The sequence below is a fragment of the Leucoraja erinacea genome, chromosome 1 (genome assembly GCF_028641065.1).
Source record: "Leucoraja erinacea ecotype New England chromosome 1, Leri_hhj_1, whole genome shotgun sequence".
NCBI classification, from domain to species: Eukaryota; Metazoa; Chordata; class Chondrichthyes; order Rajiformes; family Rajidae; genus Leucoraja; species Leucoraja erinaceus.
In genome coordinates this window covers 21,099,457-21,122,710 of record NC_073377.1, presented here as the reverse complement: position 1 = coordinate 21,122,710, position 23,254 = coordinate 21,099,457, and the positions used below count along the sequence as shown (strand labels likewise).

General features: G+C 40.3%; 1 protein-coding gene across 1 annotated transcript in view; it reads left to right on the top strand.

Moving 5' to 3' along the window:
• Positions 1 to 23,254, top strand: part of LOC129712785 (methyl-CpG-binding domain protein 2-like) — a 104,631-nt gene that overhangs the window by 15,972 nt on the left and 65,405 nt on the right. The window contains exon 2 of the mRNA XM_055661551.1: positions 15,422 to 15,581. Coding sequence (XP_055517526.1) covers positions 15,422 to 15,581 — 160 coding nt within the window. The remainder of the gene's footprint in view (positions 1 to 15,421; positions 15,582 to 23,254) is intronic.

Below are 23,254 nucleotides of genomic sequence, written 5' to 3'. Positions count from 1 at the left end.
TCTCCACTATTTCTTATTGAAACATAATATTATTAAGGGTTTGGACACGCTAGAGCAGTGGTTCCCAACCTTTTTTTGGCCATGCCCCACCTAATCACCTCTAAAATCCTGATGCCCCCCCCTTGCTTCCCTTGAGAGAAAACGGAGGAAATAGATATTATAAGGGTAACTTAGCAAAAGCTCTTTGAATCGCATTTCTAAATCCAATTCAATAAATAAGGTTCTCCCATGACCTCGCGCGCTTCGTGCGACATGCATGAAGAGCGATGGCGCGGTGATTGTGTAATAACTACACAATAAAGACCTTTTTTACCCCAAAACAATTATTTACTCAAAATAACATCTGAAACATAAACTACATATGTTTACCTGATGGAAAATCCAAAAAAATAAAAATCGAAACTTTGAACCCAGACCTCCTCAGTCGTGCTCAATTGCCCCCCATAAAAATCAAATTGCCCCCCTGTGGGGCGTACGCCCCACGTTGGGAACCACTGCGCTAGAGGAAGGAAACATGTTCCCGATATTCGGGGAGTCCAGAACCAGAGGCCACAGTTTAAGAACAAGGGGTAACCCATTTAGAACGGAGATGAGGAAACACTTTTTCACACAGAGAAATGTGAGTCTGTGGAATTCTCTGCAGTGGAGGTCGGTTCTCTGAATACTTTCAAGAGAGAGCTGGATAGGGCTCTTAAAGATAGCGGAGTCAGGGGATATGGGGTGAGTGCAAGAATGGGGTACTGATTGGGGATGATCAGCCATGATCACTTGGAATAGCGTTACTTGCTCGAAAGGCCGAATGGCCTTCTTCTGCACCTATTGTCTATGTATCTATGTATCTACAGTATGTTAATGTTGTGATAGTACCTGCCTCAACTACCTCCTCCAGCACCTGCCTTAACTACCTCCTTCCATATATCGCTCACCCTTTGTGTAAAAACATTGCCCCTCGGGTTCCTAATAAATCTTTCCTCGCTCACATTTCCTGCAGGTTTTTATGTCTGCCAATGTTAATTTATATAAAGTATTAGTTTCATTTCTCTACCATTTTATTATTTCTCAATATAATTTTCTATCTTGGTCTGTAAGGGAACTCATTAACTTTTGTTAACCTTTTGTCTTTGTGTGTTTGCATAACCTCTATCTTTTTAAAATCTTTACTGTATTAATCTTGTATGCATTTTCCACTCATGCTTACCATTTTTTTTGTTTTGCTAGCATAATACTCTCGTTTATGTAAAATTATTTTTATCCCAGCTGGGTAGTGGTGCAGCACTAAAGTTGTTGCCTCACAGCGCCAGCAACCTGATCGATCATGACTATGGGTGCTGTTTGTACGGAGTTTGTATGTTCCTCCTATAACCTCATGGGTTTTCTCTGGGTGCTTCGGTCTCCTCCCACATTCCAAAGACATGCAGGTTTGTTGGTTAATTGCCTTCTGTAAATTTCCTTGGTCTGTAAAAAGCGAAAGCGGGATAACATAGGGCTAGTGTATGGGCTTTCGATGGTCAGTGTTGATTAGTTGGGCCGAAGAGCCTGTTTCCATGCTAAATGTCAAAAAAGCCCGTTAACCGTATTTGAGCCTCCATTATTAGGCTTTTTGAGCCTTAAGGTAATTGTTTTTGTTCCTTTATGACTTGACTGTGTTCATTCATTGCATGTTATCAAGTCCACTGTCATTTACTTTAATGTTAGATTGTAATCTATCATAGCTAACTCATGCCTTAAAACTCCAAATTAGTTTTGTTTTGATTGTTTCCAGGCTTCTGATTGAATTAAATTAGTTTTGATCTTCATACATCTACCATGTTATGATCACTCTTCCTTGAAGTTGCATAACTGCATGATTATCAATTAACCCTCCCTCGATGCATGTATTAGATCTGAAATACCCTGCTCTTACGTGGATTTCACAACACACTGACCTAGAAACTCATATTGTATACACTCCATAAATCGACTATTGTTGATAAAGGTTTACCCAGAATATATTTAGATATTGTAAAATTCAGTCCTTCAGGAATATTGCATTACCTCTGTTACGTGCACCTCTAATTCCCTGACTATACTGTATCTTGCTTGTGTATTCAGATGAAGCCTTCAGTTTGATCTTTTTCGCCCCATTTGGTTCCCAATACTGACTCTGGAACTGTCCCCACCGATATTTTCTGCTCCTTTATTATCTTCCATTCAAACTGATTCTTCTTGATGTAATATCTCCTTAATTGCTATACTGCTTGCTTATTTTCATCTGTGCCATTAATCATGACACCTAAAAGATACTTGGACAATATATGGGCAGGAAAGGCATTGAGGGATATTGGCCAGGCGCAGGCAAGTGGACTTATCTCAATCAAGCGAGTTTACCCGAATGGCCATCTTTCGGTGCTATTTATATTCTGTGACTTTAATTCATCTCTCTTGTTATAAATACTGTAGCACAGATAAAGGGCTTTCAATTATGTCTCTTTTTAACCATGTTTTCCAACTGATGAAAATTGGAGGTATATTCTTATGTTCGTTTGGTTTGATCCTTCCTGATGCACAGTGGTTAATATTGCCCTACTCGAACTTTTTAACTTAATTTCCCTTCACGTGAACCCTCTACTCACTGGTTTGTTCAAAACCTAATCTATAATTTCAGCTCGGATCAAGTGAAGTCCATTCCATCATAATAGCTTCCTCTTTCCCCGGTGCTGGTGCCAGTGTCCGAGGCGTTGAAATGTTTCACTTGCTCAGATCTTTGAGCCATGCATTCAGCTCTGATCGTATTTAGTGTATGTAAATTTGTATTTGTTAAGGCAGAAATGCAGAGTTTATGTTCTTTGTAGTTTAGCGTTTAGTTTAGTCCCGAGCTGGTTGAACTTGTCCTGTAGAACCTTATTAATCCCATACCTATTGCTGATTCCCCCAATTGACTCGCCCTCCTCTATTCTTTTTCCTGGTTAGGTCTAATGAGTATATGTTCAACGTGGTCACATCATCTATGTGCAAGGTGCCATCTTCCTCGACTCTGCTCTGCTGATAGTGACTGCCTATCTAATTAATGTGATAAATTTTAATCAAAGATTGTTTCCAGTTGCACCCACTATGATGGCCGCCAATCCAAATTTCACATGATTAAAGTCAACCCCTAGGTTATGTAAGGGTTCTGTTCCTGAGAACTATCTATAAGCCGATTTATCCGTGTCAGAAACGTCTTTTTTTATTGTAACACATAACCTGTTGCTCTCCACGTACCTCTTGTAATCCTCTCATTTCATTAAATATTCACCTTAACACTACCCATAATTAAACATGGAAAATATACTATCCAGTCATTAATGAATACCACAAAACATTTTATTATTATTATTATTATTACTTGCTTGAAAAATATATTACAAATGAATAGAGCATTTGCATAAAGCCTAATAGAATGAGAGGCACAGATAGAAGAGACGGTCAGAATCTTTCTCCCAGGGTGGAAATGTCAGACTAGAGGACATAGCTTTAAGCTGCAAGGGACTAAATTTAGATGAGATATACAGGGCAGGTTTTATTAAACAGACAGCGGTGGGTGCCTGGAGTGCACGGCTAAGGATTGTGGTGGAGGCAGACACGATAGCGATGTTTTAGAGGTTTTTTGTAGGCACATGGATATGCAAGGAATGAAGGGAGATAGACCATGTGAAGGAAATGGAGGGGAGGGATATGAATCGTGTACAGTCAGAGGAGATTAGTTTAACTTGGCATCATGTTCGGCACTGACATTGTAGGCTTGAGGGCCTGTTCTTGTGCTGTACCTCTACAGTTCTATTTCTGTAAATCGGGTCATCTGCAAGTTGGGGTGCCTCTATAATCTCTTTACAACATTTTGATATCCTATTTGATCCAGAATTGAATTTAAGCTGCAGAGCCTGTTCACATCCAAAATGGCTGATTTCCATCTGAGCAACATTGCTTCATCCTTAATTCTAGCATCAGAATCTATATCCATATGAATCTTGTCATAAAAGCGTAAGAATTAGGAGCTGAAATAGGCCGTTCTATCCAGCAAGACAACCCTGCCGTTCAACAAGTCTGATCTTCTACCTCATTCTTTTGTCCAATCCTCATATTCATTTAATATCCTGAAAATCATTTAATATCCTGAAAATTAATAATCTGTTTTGAACACAACCAATGGCTTGTCCTCTGTCACCCTCAGACAGATAATTCCAATGATTCTCCTTCTGAGCATGGACATTTTTTTGCTTTCAGTTCTAAGTGACTTGCTCTTTGTTTTTTTCGGACACAGTCCCCAAGTTCTAGAATACTTAGCCAAAGGAATCGTCATTCCTGCATTCATTGATTCAAATACAAATATTTTGTTTCTCGCAATCAGGCCAGATCTCATTCTTCTAAACATCAGAGAGTAGAGATCTAATCTACTCATTGACAGATCTGCCATCTCAGAATCCAGTTTGATAAATTTTTACTGCTACCCTTTCTCCAGCAAGTATACTTTTTTTTAAGGGAAGGAGACCAACATTGCATATAATACTCCCAAGTGTGATCTTTTGAAGGTCATTTATAATTCTAACAAGGCATTTTTATTCGTCTGGTCAAATTTTCTTGCAAAGCATGATAATCCTTCTTGCATCCCATTGCTAGTGACTCTTATATAAATTGAAAGAAGAAAGCCCAAATCAGGGTTGTATGTTCATTATCTACATTTCAACAGCTTATAAGTCTGTTGACAGAGGTTTACCTGCATCTCTTCCAACCTCATCTATTGCGTCCGCTGCTCTAGATGTCATATCTATATCCCAAGCGGATGTGGGCGATCTTTTGAAGGCTCGGTCCGCAATTAGCTAATCCCGGTGGCTCAGCACAAGGCCTCTGACCTTCTGTATTCTCCTCCATGGCCACAGCGAGCTGGTTGGAGGAATTCTCTTGCGTTTGGGGAAACCCCGGGGATGAACATCCTTCTCCCAATTCATCCTGTCTTTCCTCAGCCCCCCCTGCTGTCTCCTCCCACCCTCCAGCCTTCCGGCTCTCCTCCTATTCCCTTTCTTGTCCCCACCCAACCCCTGATCAGTCTGAAAGAAGAAAACGTTGCCCAAGATCAGGGCTGTAGCTTTTCTGTGTAATTCGATTCTCCAGCATTTCAACAGCTTATAAGTCTGTACCCATTGTATATATGTTTGATATCAGTATGGCGACAGACTGCGTAGAACTACTTGGTGAATCACGGTGACTCATGGTGTGGTAATTCAAGGGATTTCAAGTACAAGACCAATGACATACTTTAGAATGAGGTGTGGTTTATGAGGTGTGGTTTATTATTTTTCTGGTCCATTAAATCTACAAAAGATTTGATGGTGTTCTTCCCAATTTCAGCACAAAGTTTAATGATTCAACAACATTTATCTTACTTCAAACAATAGATGGTAGAGTTTGTGTTTTGTTTATTTATTTGTTGTTTACTTGTTTATTCAGCATCATGGATATACAATTCTGAAATAAGCTTCTGCACATTCTTGCTACTCTAATCACTTGATACAGTGATTGTGAAATGCTAGCTAATACTACACCGCACCCCAAAAATACATTTCTTCTGGGTGTCTAGCTCTTCAGTGTCTAGCTGTTCGCTGCAACTCAGTGTTTAGTGTGCAGGCATTTAAAAAAAAATAATTGTTAACTTAAGTTCAGAGGGGATGGGCAATTTTTTCACACATAGGGTGGTGGGTATAGAAACATAGACATAGAAAATAGGTGCAGGAGTAGGCCATTCGGCCCTTCAAGCCTGCACCGCCATTCAATATGATCATGGCTGATCGTCCAACTCAGTATCCTGTACCTGCCTTCTCTCCATGCCCCCCTGATCCCTTTAGCCACAAGGGCCATATCTAACTCCAACTTAAATAGAGCCAATGAACTGGCCTCAACTACCTTCTGTGGCAGAGAATTCCACAGATTCACCACTCTTGTCTGAATTTTTTTTTCTCAACTCGGTCCTAAAAGACTTCCCCCTTATCCTTCAACTGTGTCCTCTTGTTCTGGACTTCCTCAACATTGGGAACAATCTTCTTGCATCTAGTCTGTCCAACCCCTTAAGAATTTTGTTATGCCCCTGTCCCACTTAGGAAACCTGAACGGAAACCTCTGGAGACTGCCCCACCCAAGGTTTCCATGCAGTTCACGGAGATATTTGTCAGTCTCCCTACCTGCAACCTCCGGCAACTACCTGCAACCTCCGGGAACCACACGGAAACCTTGGGCGGGGCGCAAAGTCTCCAGAGGTTTCCGTTCAGGTTTACTAAGTGGGACAGGGGCATAAGTTTCGATAAGATCCCCCTTCAATCTTCTAATTATAGCAAGTACAAGCCGAGTCTGTCCAGTCTTTCTTCATATGAAAGTCCTGCCATCTCAGGAATCAGTCTGGTGAACTTTCTCTGTACTCCCTCTATGGCAAGAATGTCTTTCCTCAGATTAGGAGACCAAAACTGTACGTAATACTCCAGGTGTGGTCTCACCAAGGCCCTGTACAACTGCAGTAGAACCTCCCTGCTCCTATACTCAAATCCTTTTGCTATGAATGCTAACATACCATTCGTTTTCTTCACTGCCTGCTGCACCTGCATGCCTACTTTCATGGTATATGGCACAAGCTGCCAGAGGAGGCAGTTACTATAACACCAGTTGAGATACATTTGGACAGGTACATGGATAGGAAAGGTTTAGAGGGATAAGGGCCAAACCACGGGCAGGTAAGACTAGCGTCGATGGGGTACCTTGGTTGGCCTGGACAAATTGGCCCGAAGGGTTTGTTTTAGTGCTAGTATGACTCTATGACTATGACTCGTGTTATAAGTCACTGAACTTAATCTGAAGAGCATGCTGATCTCCCTTATTGATGTAAAAAAAGGGGTTGTTATTAGAAATATTTTTGTTTATTTGTGTTATTTTATTTATTTTATTTTTTTGACATCGGTTAGAAGCTGCATACCAAATCTCGTTGCACTGATGTGCAATGACAATAAAATATATTATTATTATTATTATTAGTTTTTCTTAGCCTCAAAACGTACTTCTAACCCCTTAGTCTAGTCTGTCGATAATTTGGACTGGGATGTTTAGTCTCATTCCTGGGCTTGTCTCTAATATTAAGCAATTGGTCAATAGTTATGACATTTCACTCATTGGCATACCATTAGCATGTAGTAATGGCCCAGGCCCTAACTATTCCAAGAAATGGTGGTCATGTGTCTGTTTACTGGCATTTTTTAGCCTTCGATGTAATATGTATTCCATGTTTGCTGTCCACATCCTCATCTGCAAGAAGGAAATTCTTACTGATTTCCCTCAATCTTTTAGATGAGTATATTTTTGTTTCTTCCGACCATTTCCTATTTTCCTCCTCTATAAGAAGGGAGCTAGGCAAAAAGAAAGAAAATTAGCCTGACAGTGGTTGGTAAGAATTTAGAGTCCATTATTAAAGATGAGGTTTCGGGGTACTTTGAAGCTCATGGTAAAATAGGCCAAAATCAGCATGGTTTTGTTAAGGGGAGATCTTGCCTGATAAATCTGTTGGAATTCTTGAGGAAGTAACAAGCAGGATAGTTAAAAGAGAGTCAGTGGATGGTGTTTACTAGTATTTTCAGAAGGCCTTTGATAACGTGCTACCCTAACTATTCCGGCTACCTCAATCTACTTAATTGCAGACCTTGCACTTTCTCAGTGGATCTAACACTATATTCTACACTCTGTTTCCATTCTAGAAACATAGAAAATAGGTGCAGGAGGAGGCCATTCGGCCCTTCGAGCCAGCACCGCCATTCATTGTGATCATGGCTGATCGTCCCCAATCAATAACCCGTGCCTGCCTTCTCCCCATATCCCTTGATTCCACTAGCCCCTAGAGCTCTATCTAACTCTCTCTTAAATCCATCCAATGATTTGGCTTCCACTGCCCTCTGTGGCATGGAATTCCACAAATTCACAACTCTCTGCGTGAAAAAGTGTTTTCTCACCTAATTTTTCAGTCCTAAATGGCCTCCCCTTTATTATAAGACTGTGGCCCCTGGTTCTGGACTCGCCCAACATTGGGAACATTTTTCCTGCATCTAGCCTGTCCAGTCCTTTTATAATTTTATATGTTTCTATAAGATATCCCTCATCCTTCTAAACTCCAGTGAATACAAGCCTAGCCTTTTCAATCTTTCCTCATATGACAGTCCCGCCATCCCAGGGATCAATGTTCTGAATTTGCTTTATTTAAGAGGGAGTTATTTGTGGCCCTTGTGGCTAAAGGGATCAGGGGGTATGGAGAGAAGGCAGGGATGGTATACAGAGTTGGATGATCAGCCATGATCATATCGAATGGCGGTGCAGGCTCGAAGGGCCGAATGGCCTACTCCTGCACCTATTTTCTAAGTTTCTATGAACCTACGCTGCACTGCCTCGATCACAAGGATGTCCTTCCTCAAATTAGGAGACCAAAACTGTACGCAATACTCCAGATGTGATCTTACCAGAGCCCTATACAACTGCAGAAGAACTTTACCTGTTACTTAACCTGTTCCAGTTACGAATGGGGTTGACTTTAATCATGTATATATGGAAACATGACAGCAAATGATCAGACAGTTGAACGGACCTCTCGGAAGCTAAGGGATGTATTCCTGACTGTCCTCTCTAATCTATCTCACTGTGGATCTGTAATGTAAGGGAAAACTGCTCATATCTTGTAACAGGACTTTGCACTTTGTTTTGACTGCAATTTATCTGTAGCTGTAACACTATATTCTGCACTCTGGAGGGATAATCGGCAATGCTCACAATTTTAATGACATTGGTTGGCTGATTGGGTGCAATGGATAAAAGTAAACCTCATCTGAGAAATTCAAACGCATTGTAACAGGGAAAACATACACAAATTTGTGTAGTATCAATACATTGATGGACAGTCACTTTTCCCATGTGCTGTTTGGATGCTAATGCTTATTGGTTAAATTCACAACTTTAAATTCTCTTCTATTTCTTTACCTGATGTGTTGCTTCAGCCTCACCAGTTAGGGAAATGTAATATGGAACCACTTTAAGAGGGGACGTGTATCATTTTTAGCTACAGGAAACTTCTGACACTGATCTTAAGCCTTCGCTTTGCAAACGTTGTATGGTACAGAGTAGATTTGTATATTTTTTGGCAAAGAACTGTAGACGGTCTTGTCATATTTGATTAATATTGTGCTATGGGACTACAGCTGGTTGTAGCCATTGGATAATATTAGTCTCCTATCAGATGGAGCTAGTTGAATTCAACAGCTAATGATGAGGTAAGGCTATGAAGCAATTTATAAACTTTGGCATTGAGTTTTGAAATCGATTAACTGATAAATGTGTGGGGGTGGATTGGTTCAACAGAGGTCAGTAAGAAGCTAAATGAATATCTGAGGATGAGAATGCTGTTGCACTGAATTAAGCCTATAAAATGCTGAGGCTCTAAGGCGCAGGTCAGGCTGCATTTGGAACACAGAGCAAATTTGGGCCCCATATGGGTGGAGAGGGTCCAGGGGAGGTTTACAAGAATGATTCCAGGAATGTGTGGGTTAGCATATGATGAGCGTTTGACACCACTGGGCCTCTACTCGCTGGACTTTAGAAGGTTGAGGGGGGACCTCATTAAAACTTACAGAATAATGAAAGGCATAGATAGTGGATGTGGAAAGGATGTTTCCACTGGTGGGAGAGTCTAGGACCAGAGATCACAGCCTCAGAATTAAAGGGTGCTTTAATTAGAAAGGAGGTGAGGAGGAACTTCTTTAGTCAGAGTGTAATTAATCCATGGAACTCATTGCCACAGAGGGCTGTGGAGGCCAAGTCAGTGGATATTTTTAAGGTCGAGATAGACAAGATAGACAAGACGGTTAGAACGTGTGTTAAGGGTTATGGGGAGGTCAGGAAAATGGGATTAGGTGACAGAAATCAACCATGATTGAATGGTGAAATTGACTCGATGGGCCAAATGGCCTAATTCTACTCCTATAACTTGTGAACTTGTGAAAAATACAACATTTGTTAAAATGATGAGGACAGTGAGGGAGACATTTATTTCATCAGGGACTTTGATAAATTTCAGCATGGTAGGCTGCTCTGGCCAGTTAGATCATATGGGATCCAGGGCAAGCTAGCCAATGAGATACAACATTGGCTTGAAGGTGGGAAACGTATGGTGGTGAGTGAGTGTTGTTATTCAGAATGGATGACTGGAACAAGTGTGTGATCGATGCCTTGTCCACGTAGATCAGTGATTGGCGTTAATGATTTGGATGAGAATGTGGATAGTGAGGCGTAAGGCTAGTATGTGTGCAGATTACATGAACATCAGTGGTATACTGATGACTGTGAAAAAAGCTATCTAAAATTACAGTAGGATCTTGATGAACTGGACTAATGGGATGAGAAATGTCAAAATGAGTTAAAGGCAGATAAATGTGAGGTATTGTACACAAGCAGTTAAATGTAGAGAATGCAAATTTGTTCTTTCACATGATGTTTTGATATTTAGCATTGAACCAAGTAAAATCATAAACTATCTAATTTTAAAAAATGGGTTCTGTACAGTTAGAACTTCCAACTGTAAAATATTACATTTTAATAACTTCTCTGAAAATTAAATATTTAAACAGTGGAATTATACTTCTGCACAAAGCCAATGGGGAATTATTTTTTTGTTCATCTTGTTCTGTCAATCCTACCTTTCTTATTATTTACATGAATTTAACCTATACTTTCTGACTTGACTGATTGAAGAGTTGTGGGGAATCTTGGCTTGGGATTTTGGCTAAAGGCTGCCTTTAATATTGACCAACTGGAAACTGTCCATTAAACTGTATGTTGGTGCACAGACGATCATGGATGCTCTGAGCACGTATTGAGTAGTTCAGTGTCCAGTGTTATTCTTTGGTCACTAATCACAAATTCTGAGCCATTATGATCAACAATTCTACTGTTTCTGGATTATTTGGTTAGAAGACCCAGCGATGGTGCAATTATATGTATATATTCATTTATTAGGTGAGAAATTAAAGACATTATTTTATAATAGTAGTACAAATGTGGAGTTCCTTGAAGGGTTTGCATATTGATACATAGAAACGTAGAAAATAGGTGCAGGAGTAGGCCATTCGGCCCTTCGAGCCTGCACCGCCATTCAATATGATCATGGCTGATCATCCAACTCAGTATCCTGTACCTGCCTTCTCTCCATTCCCCCTGACCCTTTAGCCACAAGGGCCACATCTAACTCCCTCTTAAATATAGCCAATGAACTGGCCTCAACTACCTTCTGCGGGAGAGAATTCCAGAGATTCACCACTCTCTGTGTGAAAAGTTTTCCTCATCTCGGTCCTAAAAGATTTCCCTCTTATCCTTAAACTGTGACCCCTTGTTCTGGACTTCCCCAACATCGGGAACAATCTTCCTGCATCTAGCCTGTCCAACCCCTTAAGAATTTTGTAAGTTTCTATAAGATCCCCCCTCAATCTTCTAAATTCTAGCGAGTACAAACCAAGACTATCCAGTCTTTCTTCATATGAAAGTCCTGACATCCCAGGAGTCAGTCTGGTGAACCTTCTCTGTTCTCCCTCTATGGCAAGAATGTCTTTCCTCAGATTAGGAGACCAAAACTGTACGCAATACTCCAGGTGTGGTCTCACCAAGACCCTGTACAACTGCAGTAGAACCTCCCTGCTCCTATACTCAAATCCTTTTGCTATGAATGCTAACATACCATTTGCCTTCTTCACTGCCTGCTGCACCTGCATGCCTACTTTTAATGACTGGTGTACCATGACACCCAGGTCTCGTTGCATCTCCCCCTTTCCTAATCGGCCACCATTCAGATAATAATCTACTTTCCTGTTTTTGCCACCAAAGTGGATAACCTCACATTTATCCACATTATACTGCATCTGCCATGCATTTGCTCACTCACCCAGCTTATCCAAGTCACCTTGCAGCCTCCTAGCATCCTCCTCACAGCTAACACTGCCCCCCAGCTTCGTGTCATCCGCAAACTTGGAGATGTTGCATTCAATTCCCTCGTCCAAATCATTAATATATATCGTAAGTAGCTGGGGTCTCAGAACTGAGCCTTGCGGTACCCCACTAGTCACTGCCTGCCATTGTGAAAAGGACCCGTTTACTCCGATTCTTTGCTTCCTGTCTGCCAGCCAGTTCTCTATCCACATCAATACTGAACCCCCAATATCGTGTGCTTTAAGTTTGTATACTAATCTCTTATGTGGGACCTTGTCGAAAGCCTTCTGAAAGTCCAGATATAACACATCCACTGGTTCTCCCTTATCCACTATTACTAGTTACATCCTCTAAAAATTCTATAAGATTCGTCAGACATGATTTTCCCTTCATAAATCCATGCTGACTTTGTCCAATGATTTCACCACTTTCCAAATGTGCTGCTATCCCATCTTTAATAACTGATTCTAGCAGTTTCCCCACTACTGACGTTAGACTAACTGGTCTGTAATTCCCCGTTTTCTGTCTCCCTCCCTTCTTAAAAAGTGGGGTTCCATTAGCTACCCTCCAGTCCTCAGGAACTACTCCAGAATCTAAAGAGATACAAATATCTAGAGTTGGTTTTTGCGACACGTTCAGCTGAATGATGGTACGATTCAGCAACTAACTACATAACATTAAGGGGGGGACGGTAGAGGTTTTTAATATGATGAGAGGGATAGACAGATTTGACGTGGATAAGCTTTTTCCATTGAGAGTAGGGAAGATTCAAACAAGAGGACATGATTTGAGAATCAAGGGACAGAAGTTTAGGGGTAACATGAGGGGGGAACTTCTTTACTCAGAGAGTGGTAGCTGTGTGGAATGAGCTTCCAGTGGAAGTGGTGGAGGCAGGTTTGTTTTTATAATAAAAAAAATAATTGGATAGGTATATGGACGGGAAAGGAATGGCGGGTTATGGTCTGAGTGCAGGTAGGTGGGACTAGGGGAGAATAAGTGTTCGGCACGGACTAGAAGGGCCGAGATGGCCTGTTTCCGTGCTGTAATTGTTATATGGTTGTATGGTTATAACAGTCTTTGAATGCGAGTGGCATTTAGGAATTCTGCCATTGAAAAGCAATTCATGTTTCCACAGTGAATTTCCAGGAGTTTAATATGGTGATGTGCACCTTGTTGAGGTATCCTGCAACATTCCTCCATTAGCTATCATACTAGCATTTGGACTATTTCAGGTCTGATTGTGGTCAGATATTCCCATCCTTTATCCTTTTTCTCAAGGTTTTCATGAATTGTAAATGTCTGACACACCTCAAAGCCTACTCTCCATACCCTTTTAGAATAATAAAAAAATTATTATTAAAATCAGAAATTACATTTTATTGGACCATATCTCCAATTATATCGGATGCATCTTTGGTATGTAGTCAATATGATATCTCCACCTGGAGCCATATTGTTCATGCAGTGAAATGGGTTTATTTCTGTGAAATGTTACCTTTGGCGTTCCCAAAATAATACAGTAGCAATGTTACAAAATTTTTAGATTTACCCCGACTCCACCACCACCACATAAAATCCCTCCAAACTAACTGACTAACATTTATGCAATGATTCTCCCGGTCTCCAGGGAGGAGGCAGCAGCTCCAGACTTTTCAAGCCGCCCGCGCTACCTACCTTTCTTCCATTCCCATCAGATAAGGCATAACAATAAGTTTAATTTGACACCTAATTCGCTTTTATCCTATCTCAAGCAATAAAAAATTGTAAATGTATGGCCATTTCTCCATACTTTTAGAAATTAGCATCTTAAAATTCCCATTGATTTTCTCTCCAATTATATCGGACATAACAAAAATATCTCCACCTGATCGAGGACAGTCAAAACCTTTGCCCAAATAACCGTCAATAAAAATTAAGAGAAAACTGAATGCAAATTTTCAGTTATCATAGATTGAACCATTCTGAAACAAATATAAAAAGTAATTTTACTCGGACTTGGAGGACCTGAAAACAAAAAAGCTTAAAGCATATAATTAGTTAGTTATGAATTTTCAGTAGCTAATTTTCAAACTTCAATGAAATAGCATCTAAACATCTATCCTTCATTTCTTATCCATTTCTTAATAAATGATTAACATTTTTAAATAGCCTAAGTGTCCAAATAATATTCACAACTAATTCACAATAAAACATGATTTTTAAATCTCATTTACATCAATTTATAGGCCAAATGGAAGGAATTTAGTGTTCAATTGCTGTAAATTAAAGTCAATTTAAATCGGCTTTCTAGTGGGTTCCTGTGGAACGCGCTGGTTTAGAACGTTCACATTGCGCTGGATTTGTGCCCTCAAATGCCCAGAAAAATACTGCGGGATATAAAGAGCCCAAAATGAACTATTCGCTATAGAAAACTTTATATACAGGGTTCTTCAGAAGCCCCTTTTAATGTAAAAATAAGGTACATACCTTTAATTGTTTGCTTTATAAAACCCTGGGGCTGCGAGAGGTCGCGGGTTGAGAGAGTGGTTTTTAAACTACTATAACTATTATACAAGGCCATAAAAACTAATAATACCTTTTGCGACGGGGTCTTTCAGCGATTTTCCGTTAATGATTTACTAGGCTGAACATTTTCGATTGCAACAGCCTAGTAAAAATCGCGTTTTAAACCCGCCCCCTCTAAACAGCGCCAAAACGCGCACATGGGGCTGGGACAGATTCTCAATGACGATTCAGGTAGGTTTTGTAACATACCTAAATACAGGACAAATGAATCCGCAATATATTAACATGCAAAATGGATACTATATTATGACAGCCTTCTGCGCGGTGATGGAAATTACCTAAGTCAACTTCTCAAAATATTTTTGTGAAATATTATAGAAATGTGAAGCAAGTTTTTTTTTTAATGCTCTGTTTTGAGTTTGTGATGGTGAAATAGAAACACAATTGCAAAATGTTATTGCGCCACCTTGATAGCCTTCCTAAAAATGATCTTGCCTTCAGGCGTTTTTTCTGGAAGGTGTTTACCATCAGAGACTTTGCTGTTACTCTTAGTGATGTGTTTTGACCTTTTCGGAAACCATTGCTGGTTGTCACAATTTCATGATCTGGATAATGTTATCAAACTGTTATTTTTAGGCTTACATAGCCAATTGTTGGTTTTCAGAGATCAGGTTTGGAAGAAATTAGATATTGCAACTTCCACATGAGGTTTCCTGTAGTCAAAATGGAGGGCGTAACCATTGTAGAAAATGATATAATCTGTATGGTGTACTTATGAAATTGTTGTCTTGCACACTTTCTGGATTAAGCTCCAATGTGTGATGCTGGGACCATGACAGAGCATGCATTTCCTTTATTAACTGGTACTTGACCAGCTGTTTTGGTTTTTATTTTCTCTTCTGCCTTTCAGCCCAAGTGGTAAGAAGTTCAGGAGTAAACCTCAGCTGGCTCGATATCTTGGAAACAGCATCGACCTCAATAGCTTTGACTTTCGGACTGGGAAGATGATGCCCAATAAATTACAGAGGAATAAACAGCGTCTTCGCAATGAAGCAATAAATCAAACAAAGGTATTGTATATTTTCAGTATTCTGCTCTGTATTTCAGATTTAAATTTTTAGTTAATCAGTATTTTTGTAAATATTATCCGTTTAGCACTCATTGTATCCTGTGCGATGGGTACAGATTAGACCCTATTGATTTTCTTCAGGTAACTTCCTGCTACCAATCATCAGTGTGGGAGAGTCATTGGGCAAAAGGCAATTCCTGGAAGAGGGAATTATGCTTGTGATGAAATGACCTATTCTTTCTGTTTGCAAACTCATTTATGGAAATGCAGCCTCATTATTTTTCACTTTGTTATGAAGAACATTAAATATTTCTAAGAAATTGAAATGCACGGTTTTGTTGGTTTTAATAATACTGTTGCTATTGACATAAGCTGCCTTATTAATGTAATTTGTTCCTCTCAAATATAGCCCCTTGAACTCTTTTTGCCATTTTTATTGAAATTATGTTTTGGGTTTGAGAAGAAGCACAAAATAGAACAAAGTTTTTATTATAGAATCTATTAAGTTTGCTTTCCAAGTCGAATTGAGTTTCCTGTCATATGCACAAGTACAGTGAGACACGTAGAATGAAAATCTTGCTTGTGGCGGCATCACAGTTGATCGGGAAGCATTATTTAATTACAGTCTTTTTCTCTGGCTCCTGGAATGACTTTTAGCTTGTTTCTTTAAACTTTTAGATCGATATTTATATTAAGCAATTACACCATTTTTGGTAGGTAGAATTACTGCAACAAGTGCAGTGGATTAACATTATTTTTTCAGGATTTCTCTCTCCTGTAATGATTCTTTCACTTCCTCCCTAAACTGAGTGCCTGGCCCAGAAAGTCTTGAAATCGAGCTACAGAGCAATAGGTTCATTTAGAATAGGTTCACAAGGTTAATTCCCAGGATGGCGGGACTGTCATATGTTGATGGAATGGAGAGGTTGGGCTTGTACACTCTGGAATTTAGAAGGATGAGAGGGAATCTTATTGAAACATATAAAATGATTAAAGGTTTGGACACGCTAGAGGCAGGAAACATGTTCCCGATGTTCGGGGAGTCCAGAACCAGGGGCCACAGTTTAAGAATAAGGGGTAAGCCATTTAGAACGGATATGAGGAAAAACATTTTCGCACAGAGGGTTGTGAATCTGGGGAATTCTCTGTCTCAGAAGGCAGTGGAGGCCAATTCTCTGGATGCTTTCAAGAGAGTGTTAGATAGAGCTCTTAAAGATAGCAGAGTCAGGGGATATGGGGAGAAGGCAGGAACAGGGTACTGATTGTGGATGATCAGCCATGATCAGAATGAATGGCGGTGCTGGCTCGAAGGGCTGAATGGCCTACTCCTGCACCTATTGTCTATTGTCTAATATTGATACTACGCTTAATGGCATGGTGTGCCACGATTGCAAAGGATTTGATTGGGCAGATATTTTACAATCTTTCTGTACTATGCTGGTAGGCATGTAGCCTTGGAAAATTATAGAAAAGCCCTGTGTTGTGAAGCTTCTGAAGCTTCCACTGTTGATAATATGTGTCTATTCTCTTAGGACGTTGATGTTGTGGTCAATCAGGCACTGTATAGGCAGAATCTCTATTCTCCATTAAAGGTGGTTAATCATGAGGAGTGCCTTAGGGCATGTCTGGCTCAGATGTCACATTGCCACTGCAAGCTGCTTTCTTACGGACTCGCATTACAAGGCAAATCATTTTGGAATCACAAAAGATGGTCTGCCTGTGCTATTTTGCTTTCCCCTCTTTTCTCGTCTACTTCAAAAGGTAAAAGATCAATCTGTTCTTAATGCAGAACTGTTAGCAAGAGGGCGATAGCACCTTACCCTTTATTAAGTTCTTAAAGAGAATTTAAAATATAAGCACAGTTTGTCTTAAAAAATATAGGAATGCTTTGTTGGCATCAATAGGCCATAGGTGCAGGAGTAGGTCATTCGGCCCTTCGAGCCAGCACTGCCATTCATTGTGATCATGGCTGATCTTCCCTAATCAGTACCCCGTTCCTGCCTTCTCCCCATATCCCCTGACTCGGCTATCCTCCTAGAGATTGAACATGGATCCCATCAATGCAAGTGAAAGCTTTAGTAGTTGTTGTCTTTATTTTCTTTGTATTGGACCAATGATCATCAGTAAACCTCTGTGTGGAGGATGCAACTCTGTACGTTTTTATTTTAATGCACCAACAACAACAATCATCTTTTTAGTGTTTGTCTACTGAACTAACTTTATGTGTAATGACTGATGTAGGAGACTGAAAGAGGATACTGATTTATTGTACCGATTAGTCATTGGATCCACTCTTCTTGTATTGTTTGACCCTCAACATGTTGATATTTTGTCAGCCCCATTTCCATCAGTATTTGAAAATTGTCCATTCTTTAGGCTTTCCTGAAGTTGTGGAAGATGATCTTTAAATACAAGTATTTTATTTGGAAAGCTAAAAGCTGCAGTCATCACTGGTAATCTCACTTTTATTGTTGCCATGGGAAGTTCTGACTGCATTGTTCTGGGCCAATATTTGGCTTTCTAGCCAAATTATAACAGTGAACCTCCTGCTGATGCTTGAACTTTTAAAATGTTTGTGCACTGAACTTACTAATTCAGAAGGAGTCTGAAGAAGGGTTTCGGCCCGAAACGTTGCCTATTTTCTTCTCTCCATAGATGCTGCTGCACCCGCTGAGTTTCTCCAGCATTTTTGTGTACCTTACTAATTCAGAAGGCAGGAGAATGGGGTTAGGAGGGAGAGATAGAGCAGCCATGATTGAATGGCGGAGTACACTTGATGGGCCAAATGGCCTAATTCTTTCCTATCATTTATGACCATATGAACCACTACTCCAAAGGCACTGATCTAGAAGGCAGAAGAAAGGGTGTTTCCTGATTGGTCTGTGGCAATCATGTTGGCATTTTTGTACACCATGTATGTCTGCTGCTACTTTTCAGCTGAACTTAAGGGGTTCAGCTTAAGGGGTTGGACAGGCTAGATGCAGGAAGATTATTCCCGATGTTGGCGAAGTCCAGAACAAGGGGTCACAGTTTAAGGATAAGGGTCTTTTAGGACCGAGATGAGAAAATCATTTTTTACACAGAGAGTGTTGAATCTGTGGAATTCTCTGCCACAGAAGGTAGTTGTGGCCAGTTCATTGGCTATATTTAAGAGGGAGTTAGATGTGGCCCTTGTGGCTAAAGGGATCAGGGGAGAGAAAGCAGGTACAGGATACTGAGTTGGATGATCAGCCATGATCATATCGAAGTGCCGAATGGCCTACTGCTGCACCTATTTTCTATGTTTCTAACTCTACTGTCACCAGATCTGCTGTGATCTTTGTTGTTAAATACTGTCAAATACCATTACTCTAGTCTTGGTCCAAAATATAACTCTGTGTTGTAAATTTAAATGAATTTGAATGATTTTGCTAAGTCTATTTTACTGTTTGCAGGTGGCTAACGCCGTAATAATTAAAGATAGACACATAAAGCTGGAATAACTCAGTGGGCCAGATAGCATCTCTGAAGGAAAGGAATAGGTAACGGGCTTGAGACTCTTCTTCAGACTGAGAGTCATGAACTAGGTTCAATTTGTCAAGTTTGTTGATAGGATCGACCTATGCCTTTCCACTTTTTGTGTACTCCCTTAATCTACAAATCTTTTTGATGCCAATACCAGCCCCTATATGCTTGGGTTTAGATTTATTATCATCACACGTACCAAAGAACAGTGATAAGCTTTGTTTTGTATGCTATCCAATCAAATCAGATAATACTGTACATGAATATATTCAATCCAAACTCAAATACAATAGGCGGAGCAAAGAGCTAGACACATTGTGCAGAATATAGTTATCAGCATTATAGTGTGACAATTCCAAAGACGCAGTCTAATGTCTGCAGTGAGGTAGGTTGGGGAATTAGGGCTGCACCCAAACTTGTCGAAGCCGGATAATAGAAAGAAAGTAGCTGTTCCTGAATCTGGTGGTGCACGCTTTCAAACTTCTATATCTTCTACCTCACGGGAACATGAAGAAGAAGGAATGATAGTGGAGCAAAAGTTTGTTAATTATATAGACAGCTTTCCTGAGCAACGTGAAGGATAGATGGAGTCAATGGTGGGGAGGCTGATCTAGTTCAAGTTCAAGTGAGTTTATTGTCATGTGTCCCTGATAGGACAATGAAATAGTAGGCATTTACATGAGGGACTGGGCTAAAACTCTGCAATTTCTTGCGGACTTGGACAAAGCTGTTCCCAAACCAAGATGTCATGCAATCCTACATCATGTTTTCTAAGGTGCATCTGTAGAGGGTTGTGTGAGTCATCGGAGACATGCTATATTTTCTCAGTTTCCTGAGGAAGGCATTGGTGTGCCTTTTGGGCTGTTGCTTCAATGTGCTTGGCCCACGACAGAACTTTTATAATATTTTCACTATCAGACTTCCAGTTTGGCACCATTGATGCTGATTGAGCATGAAGTAGATAACTTATCTCCTTCGACTAGCTGACATTGAGGGAGATGTTGATCTTCTGACTTTTTCCTGATTTTTATATTTCCTCTCTCCAACTTTTGCTGGACGTCTAATCTATGAATTCATCACAGTTATAATGAAAATATTTCTAGCATCAGTGCTGAATTTGTTCTTCATTACCGTTTAACTTTATTCCAAGGTTCTTCAATTAAAGTTGTTGGATTTAAAGTGGATCAGCATTCAACAACACATTTCAACAGGTTCTCAAAATTATAATTAATCATGATAAAACATTTGCTGCAGATACGTCCAAAGAATTCCATAACACTTAGTATTTGTAAATGCTTTGTAAATTCTGCTAGTTCAGACAGCATCTAGGATAATTATCGTCTATCCCTGGGTGTTGTCAGCGTTATATAACATGGAAACAAGCCCTTCAGACCAACTCGTCCATGCCGACAAAGGTGCCTATCCGAGCTAGTCCAATTTGCATGCTTTTGCCCTACATCGCTCTACCATATCCATGCACCTATTCAAATATCTTTTGAACTTAATTGTTCGTGCTTCTACCAACTCCTCTGGCATTCACTCTATATACCCACCATTCTTGGTTTGAAAAACGTGGTACTCAGGTCCTCTTTAAATTTTATCTCTCTCACCATAAAGCTATGCCCTCTTGTTTTATACTCCCAGTACCCTGGGACAAAGGCTGTTGCCATTCATCATTTCTATGCCATTCATGATTTTATAAACGAAGGTCACCCCTCGGCCTCCTTCACCCCAGGGAAAACATTCTTAGCCTATCCAGTCTCTCCTTATAACACAAGGCATTTTTTCCTCTTTTAATCTTTTCTTCACCCTCGCCAGCTTAATCGCATCCTTCCTACAATATGGTGACCAAAACTGCACACAGTACTTTAATTGTGGTTTAACTAGCGTCTTGTATGGCTGTATCATGATATTCCCACTCTTTTACACAATGCCCTAACTAATGAAGACAACTGTGCTTTTACCATAAGGGCTTTGTTCTGCAACACTCCCTAGGGTCCTGCCATTCACTGTGTATGCATATCCTGGTTTAATTTCTCAAAATGCACGTCTTTTATTTAGATAAAATTCCACCTGCCAATCCTTTGCCATTTTTCTCAGGTGATTTAGATCCTAATCTGACCTTGGATAACCTTCTCCACTGTCCACTATACCACGGATGTTGCCACCCACATTCTCATCCAAATTGTAAACATATGTGATAAACAACAAGGGACCCAGCACTGATCCCTGCGGCATATCACTGATTACAGGCCTCCAAACTGAAAAACAACTACCCTCTGATTCCTTCCACCAAGCCAGTTGTATCCAATTCACTCGCTCACAATGTAATCTAACCTTCTGGACCTGCCTCCAAGCTCTTTGTTAATAATAATAATATATTTTATTGTCATTGCACATATGTGCAACGAGATTTGGTATGCAGCAAAGACACATAAGACACGTCAACAGCAGATGGTAAAATCTTGCTTGAAGCACAATGTGTTGCAGCAACTCAGTGGATCAGGAGGACATGGATAAGCTATGTTTCAGATCGGGACCTATCTTCAAACAGGGTCTTTGGTGATCAGCTCTGAGCTTGACCGGGCCTCTCATTTCATTTACGTATATGTCAACAGGCCATAACTTCAAGAGATGAGCTGCTGATGCTCTTCACTGACCACAGAAGTGTTTGTTCACCTTGGGGGTTTTTTCCAGTGTTGCCACCCGAACCTAAATGCCGAAGGTAGAGATTAATGTGGTTCTCTTTTACTGGAGGACCAGAGCAAACTTTACCCAAAAAGTGTTTCGCCATCTCGCCACTTTTCTTATTTGACTCAAACATATTGAATATTCATAGATTTTCCTGGTTTTCAGAAACCAATCAAATTTTAAAAATATATATATATATATATATTTCAAGAGAGTGTTGTTTAAAGCCCCTTCTCTCTATTGAATTGAATGGACTAGATCCTGTGCTGGATCTAAAAATAATAAAAAGACAGACGGACTGCAGAGGCCGCTGCGACGTGAGTCGCGCCGCCCACCCAGAATTTACCATTCATTAAACCATAAAAACTTGATTTTACATGCCAACATCCTACCAACAGCTGATGTTAAAGTAACTTGCCATAGAGAAGGTTCACCAGACTGATTCCTGGGATGTCAGGACTTTCATATGAAGAAAGACTGGATAGACTCGGCTTGTACTCGCTAGAATTTAGAAGATTGAGGAGGGATCTTATAGAAACTTACAAAATTCTTAAGGGGTTGGACAGGCTAGATGCAGGAAGATTGTTCCCGATGTTGGGGAAGTCCAGAACAAGGGGTCACAGTGTAAGGATAAAGGGGAAATCTTTTAGGACCAAAATGAGAAAAACATCTTTCACACAGAGAGTGGTGAATCTGTGGAATTCTCTGCCACAGAAGGTAGAAGAGGCCAGTTCATTGGCTATATTTAAGAGGGAGTTAGATATGGCCTCTGTAAAGGGACCAGGGGGTATGGAGTCACATTTACATTCATCAAATCTGCTGGTACCCTCCAGAATACAGTAATTTTTGAAAATCTTCAACCAATGACTCGTCCACATCCTTTGAAGCCCTTGCAAGCAAGGCACTCGGTGGTCCTGGCTTTGGTCCCATTACTTAATCAAATAATTTTGCCATTTTGTAATAGAAAGCATTTCAAGTTCTTCCATGTTATTTGAAATTAGCTCATCTGCTCGGGTTGGGACATTTCCTGTATCTTCCATTATGAAAACTGATGTAAAGTTTTGAATTAAATTAATTGCTGTTTCTTTTCATTAATTGCACAGTCTTGCTCTCCAAGGACCTCGCACTTACCCGAGGTGCCTCTTTTTAAATTTCCATAGAAGCTCTTGCTGCTTTTGATATTACTTGCCAGTTTACACTCGCAATCAATTTCCTCCCTACTTCCTAGCTTTTTGGTCTCCTGCTGCTGGTTCCTGAAAAAATCCTAGCTTTCTTATCTATCAGTAACTTATGCTACTTTGCATGCTACTTTGTCCAAGACCTCAACGGAGGAACGGGTGGAGGACGAAGGCTGACCTTAGTGGAGCATCACAACGGCTGGGAAGGCAGATGAAGGCCACAGCAGAAAAGGGTCTCTGGTCATCTTGGACTCCATGCCACCACAGGGCTCTCACTTTTCTCTGTTGCCAGCTGGGCAAA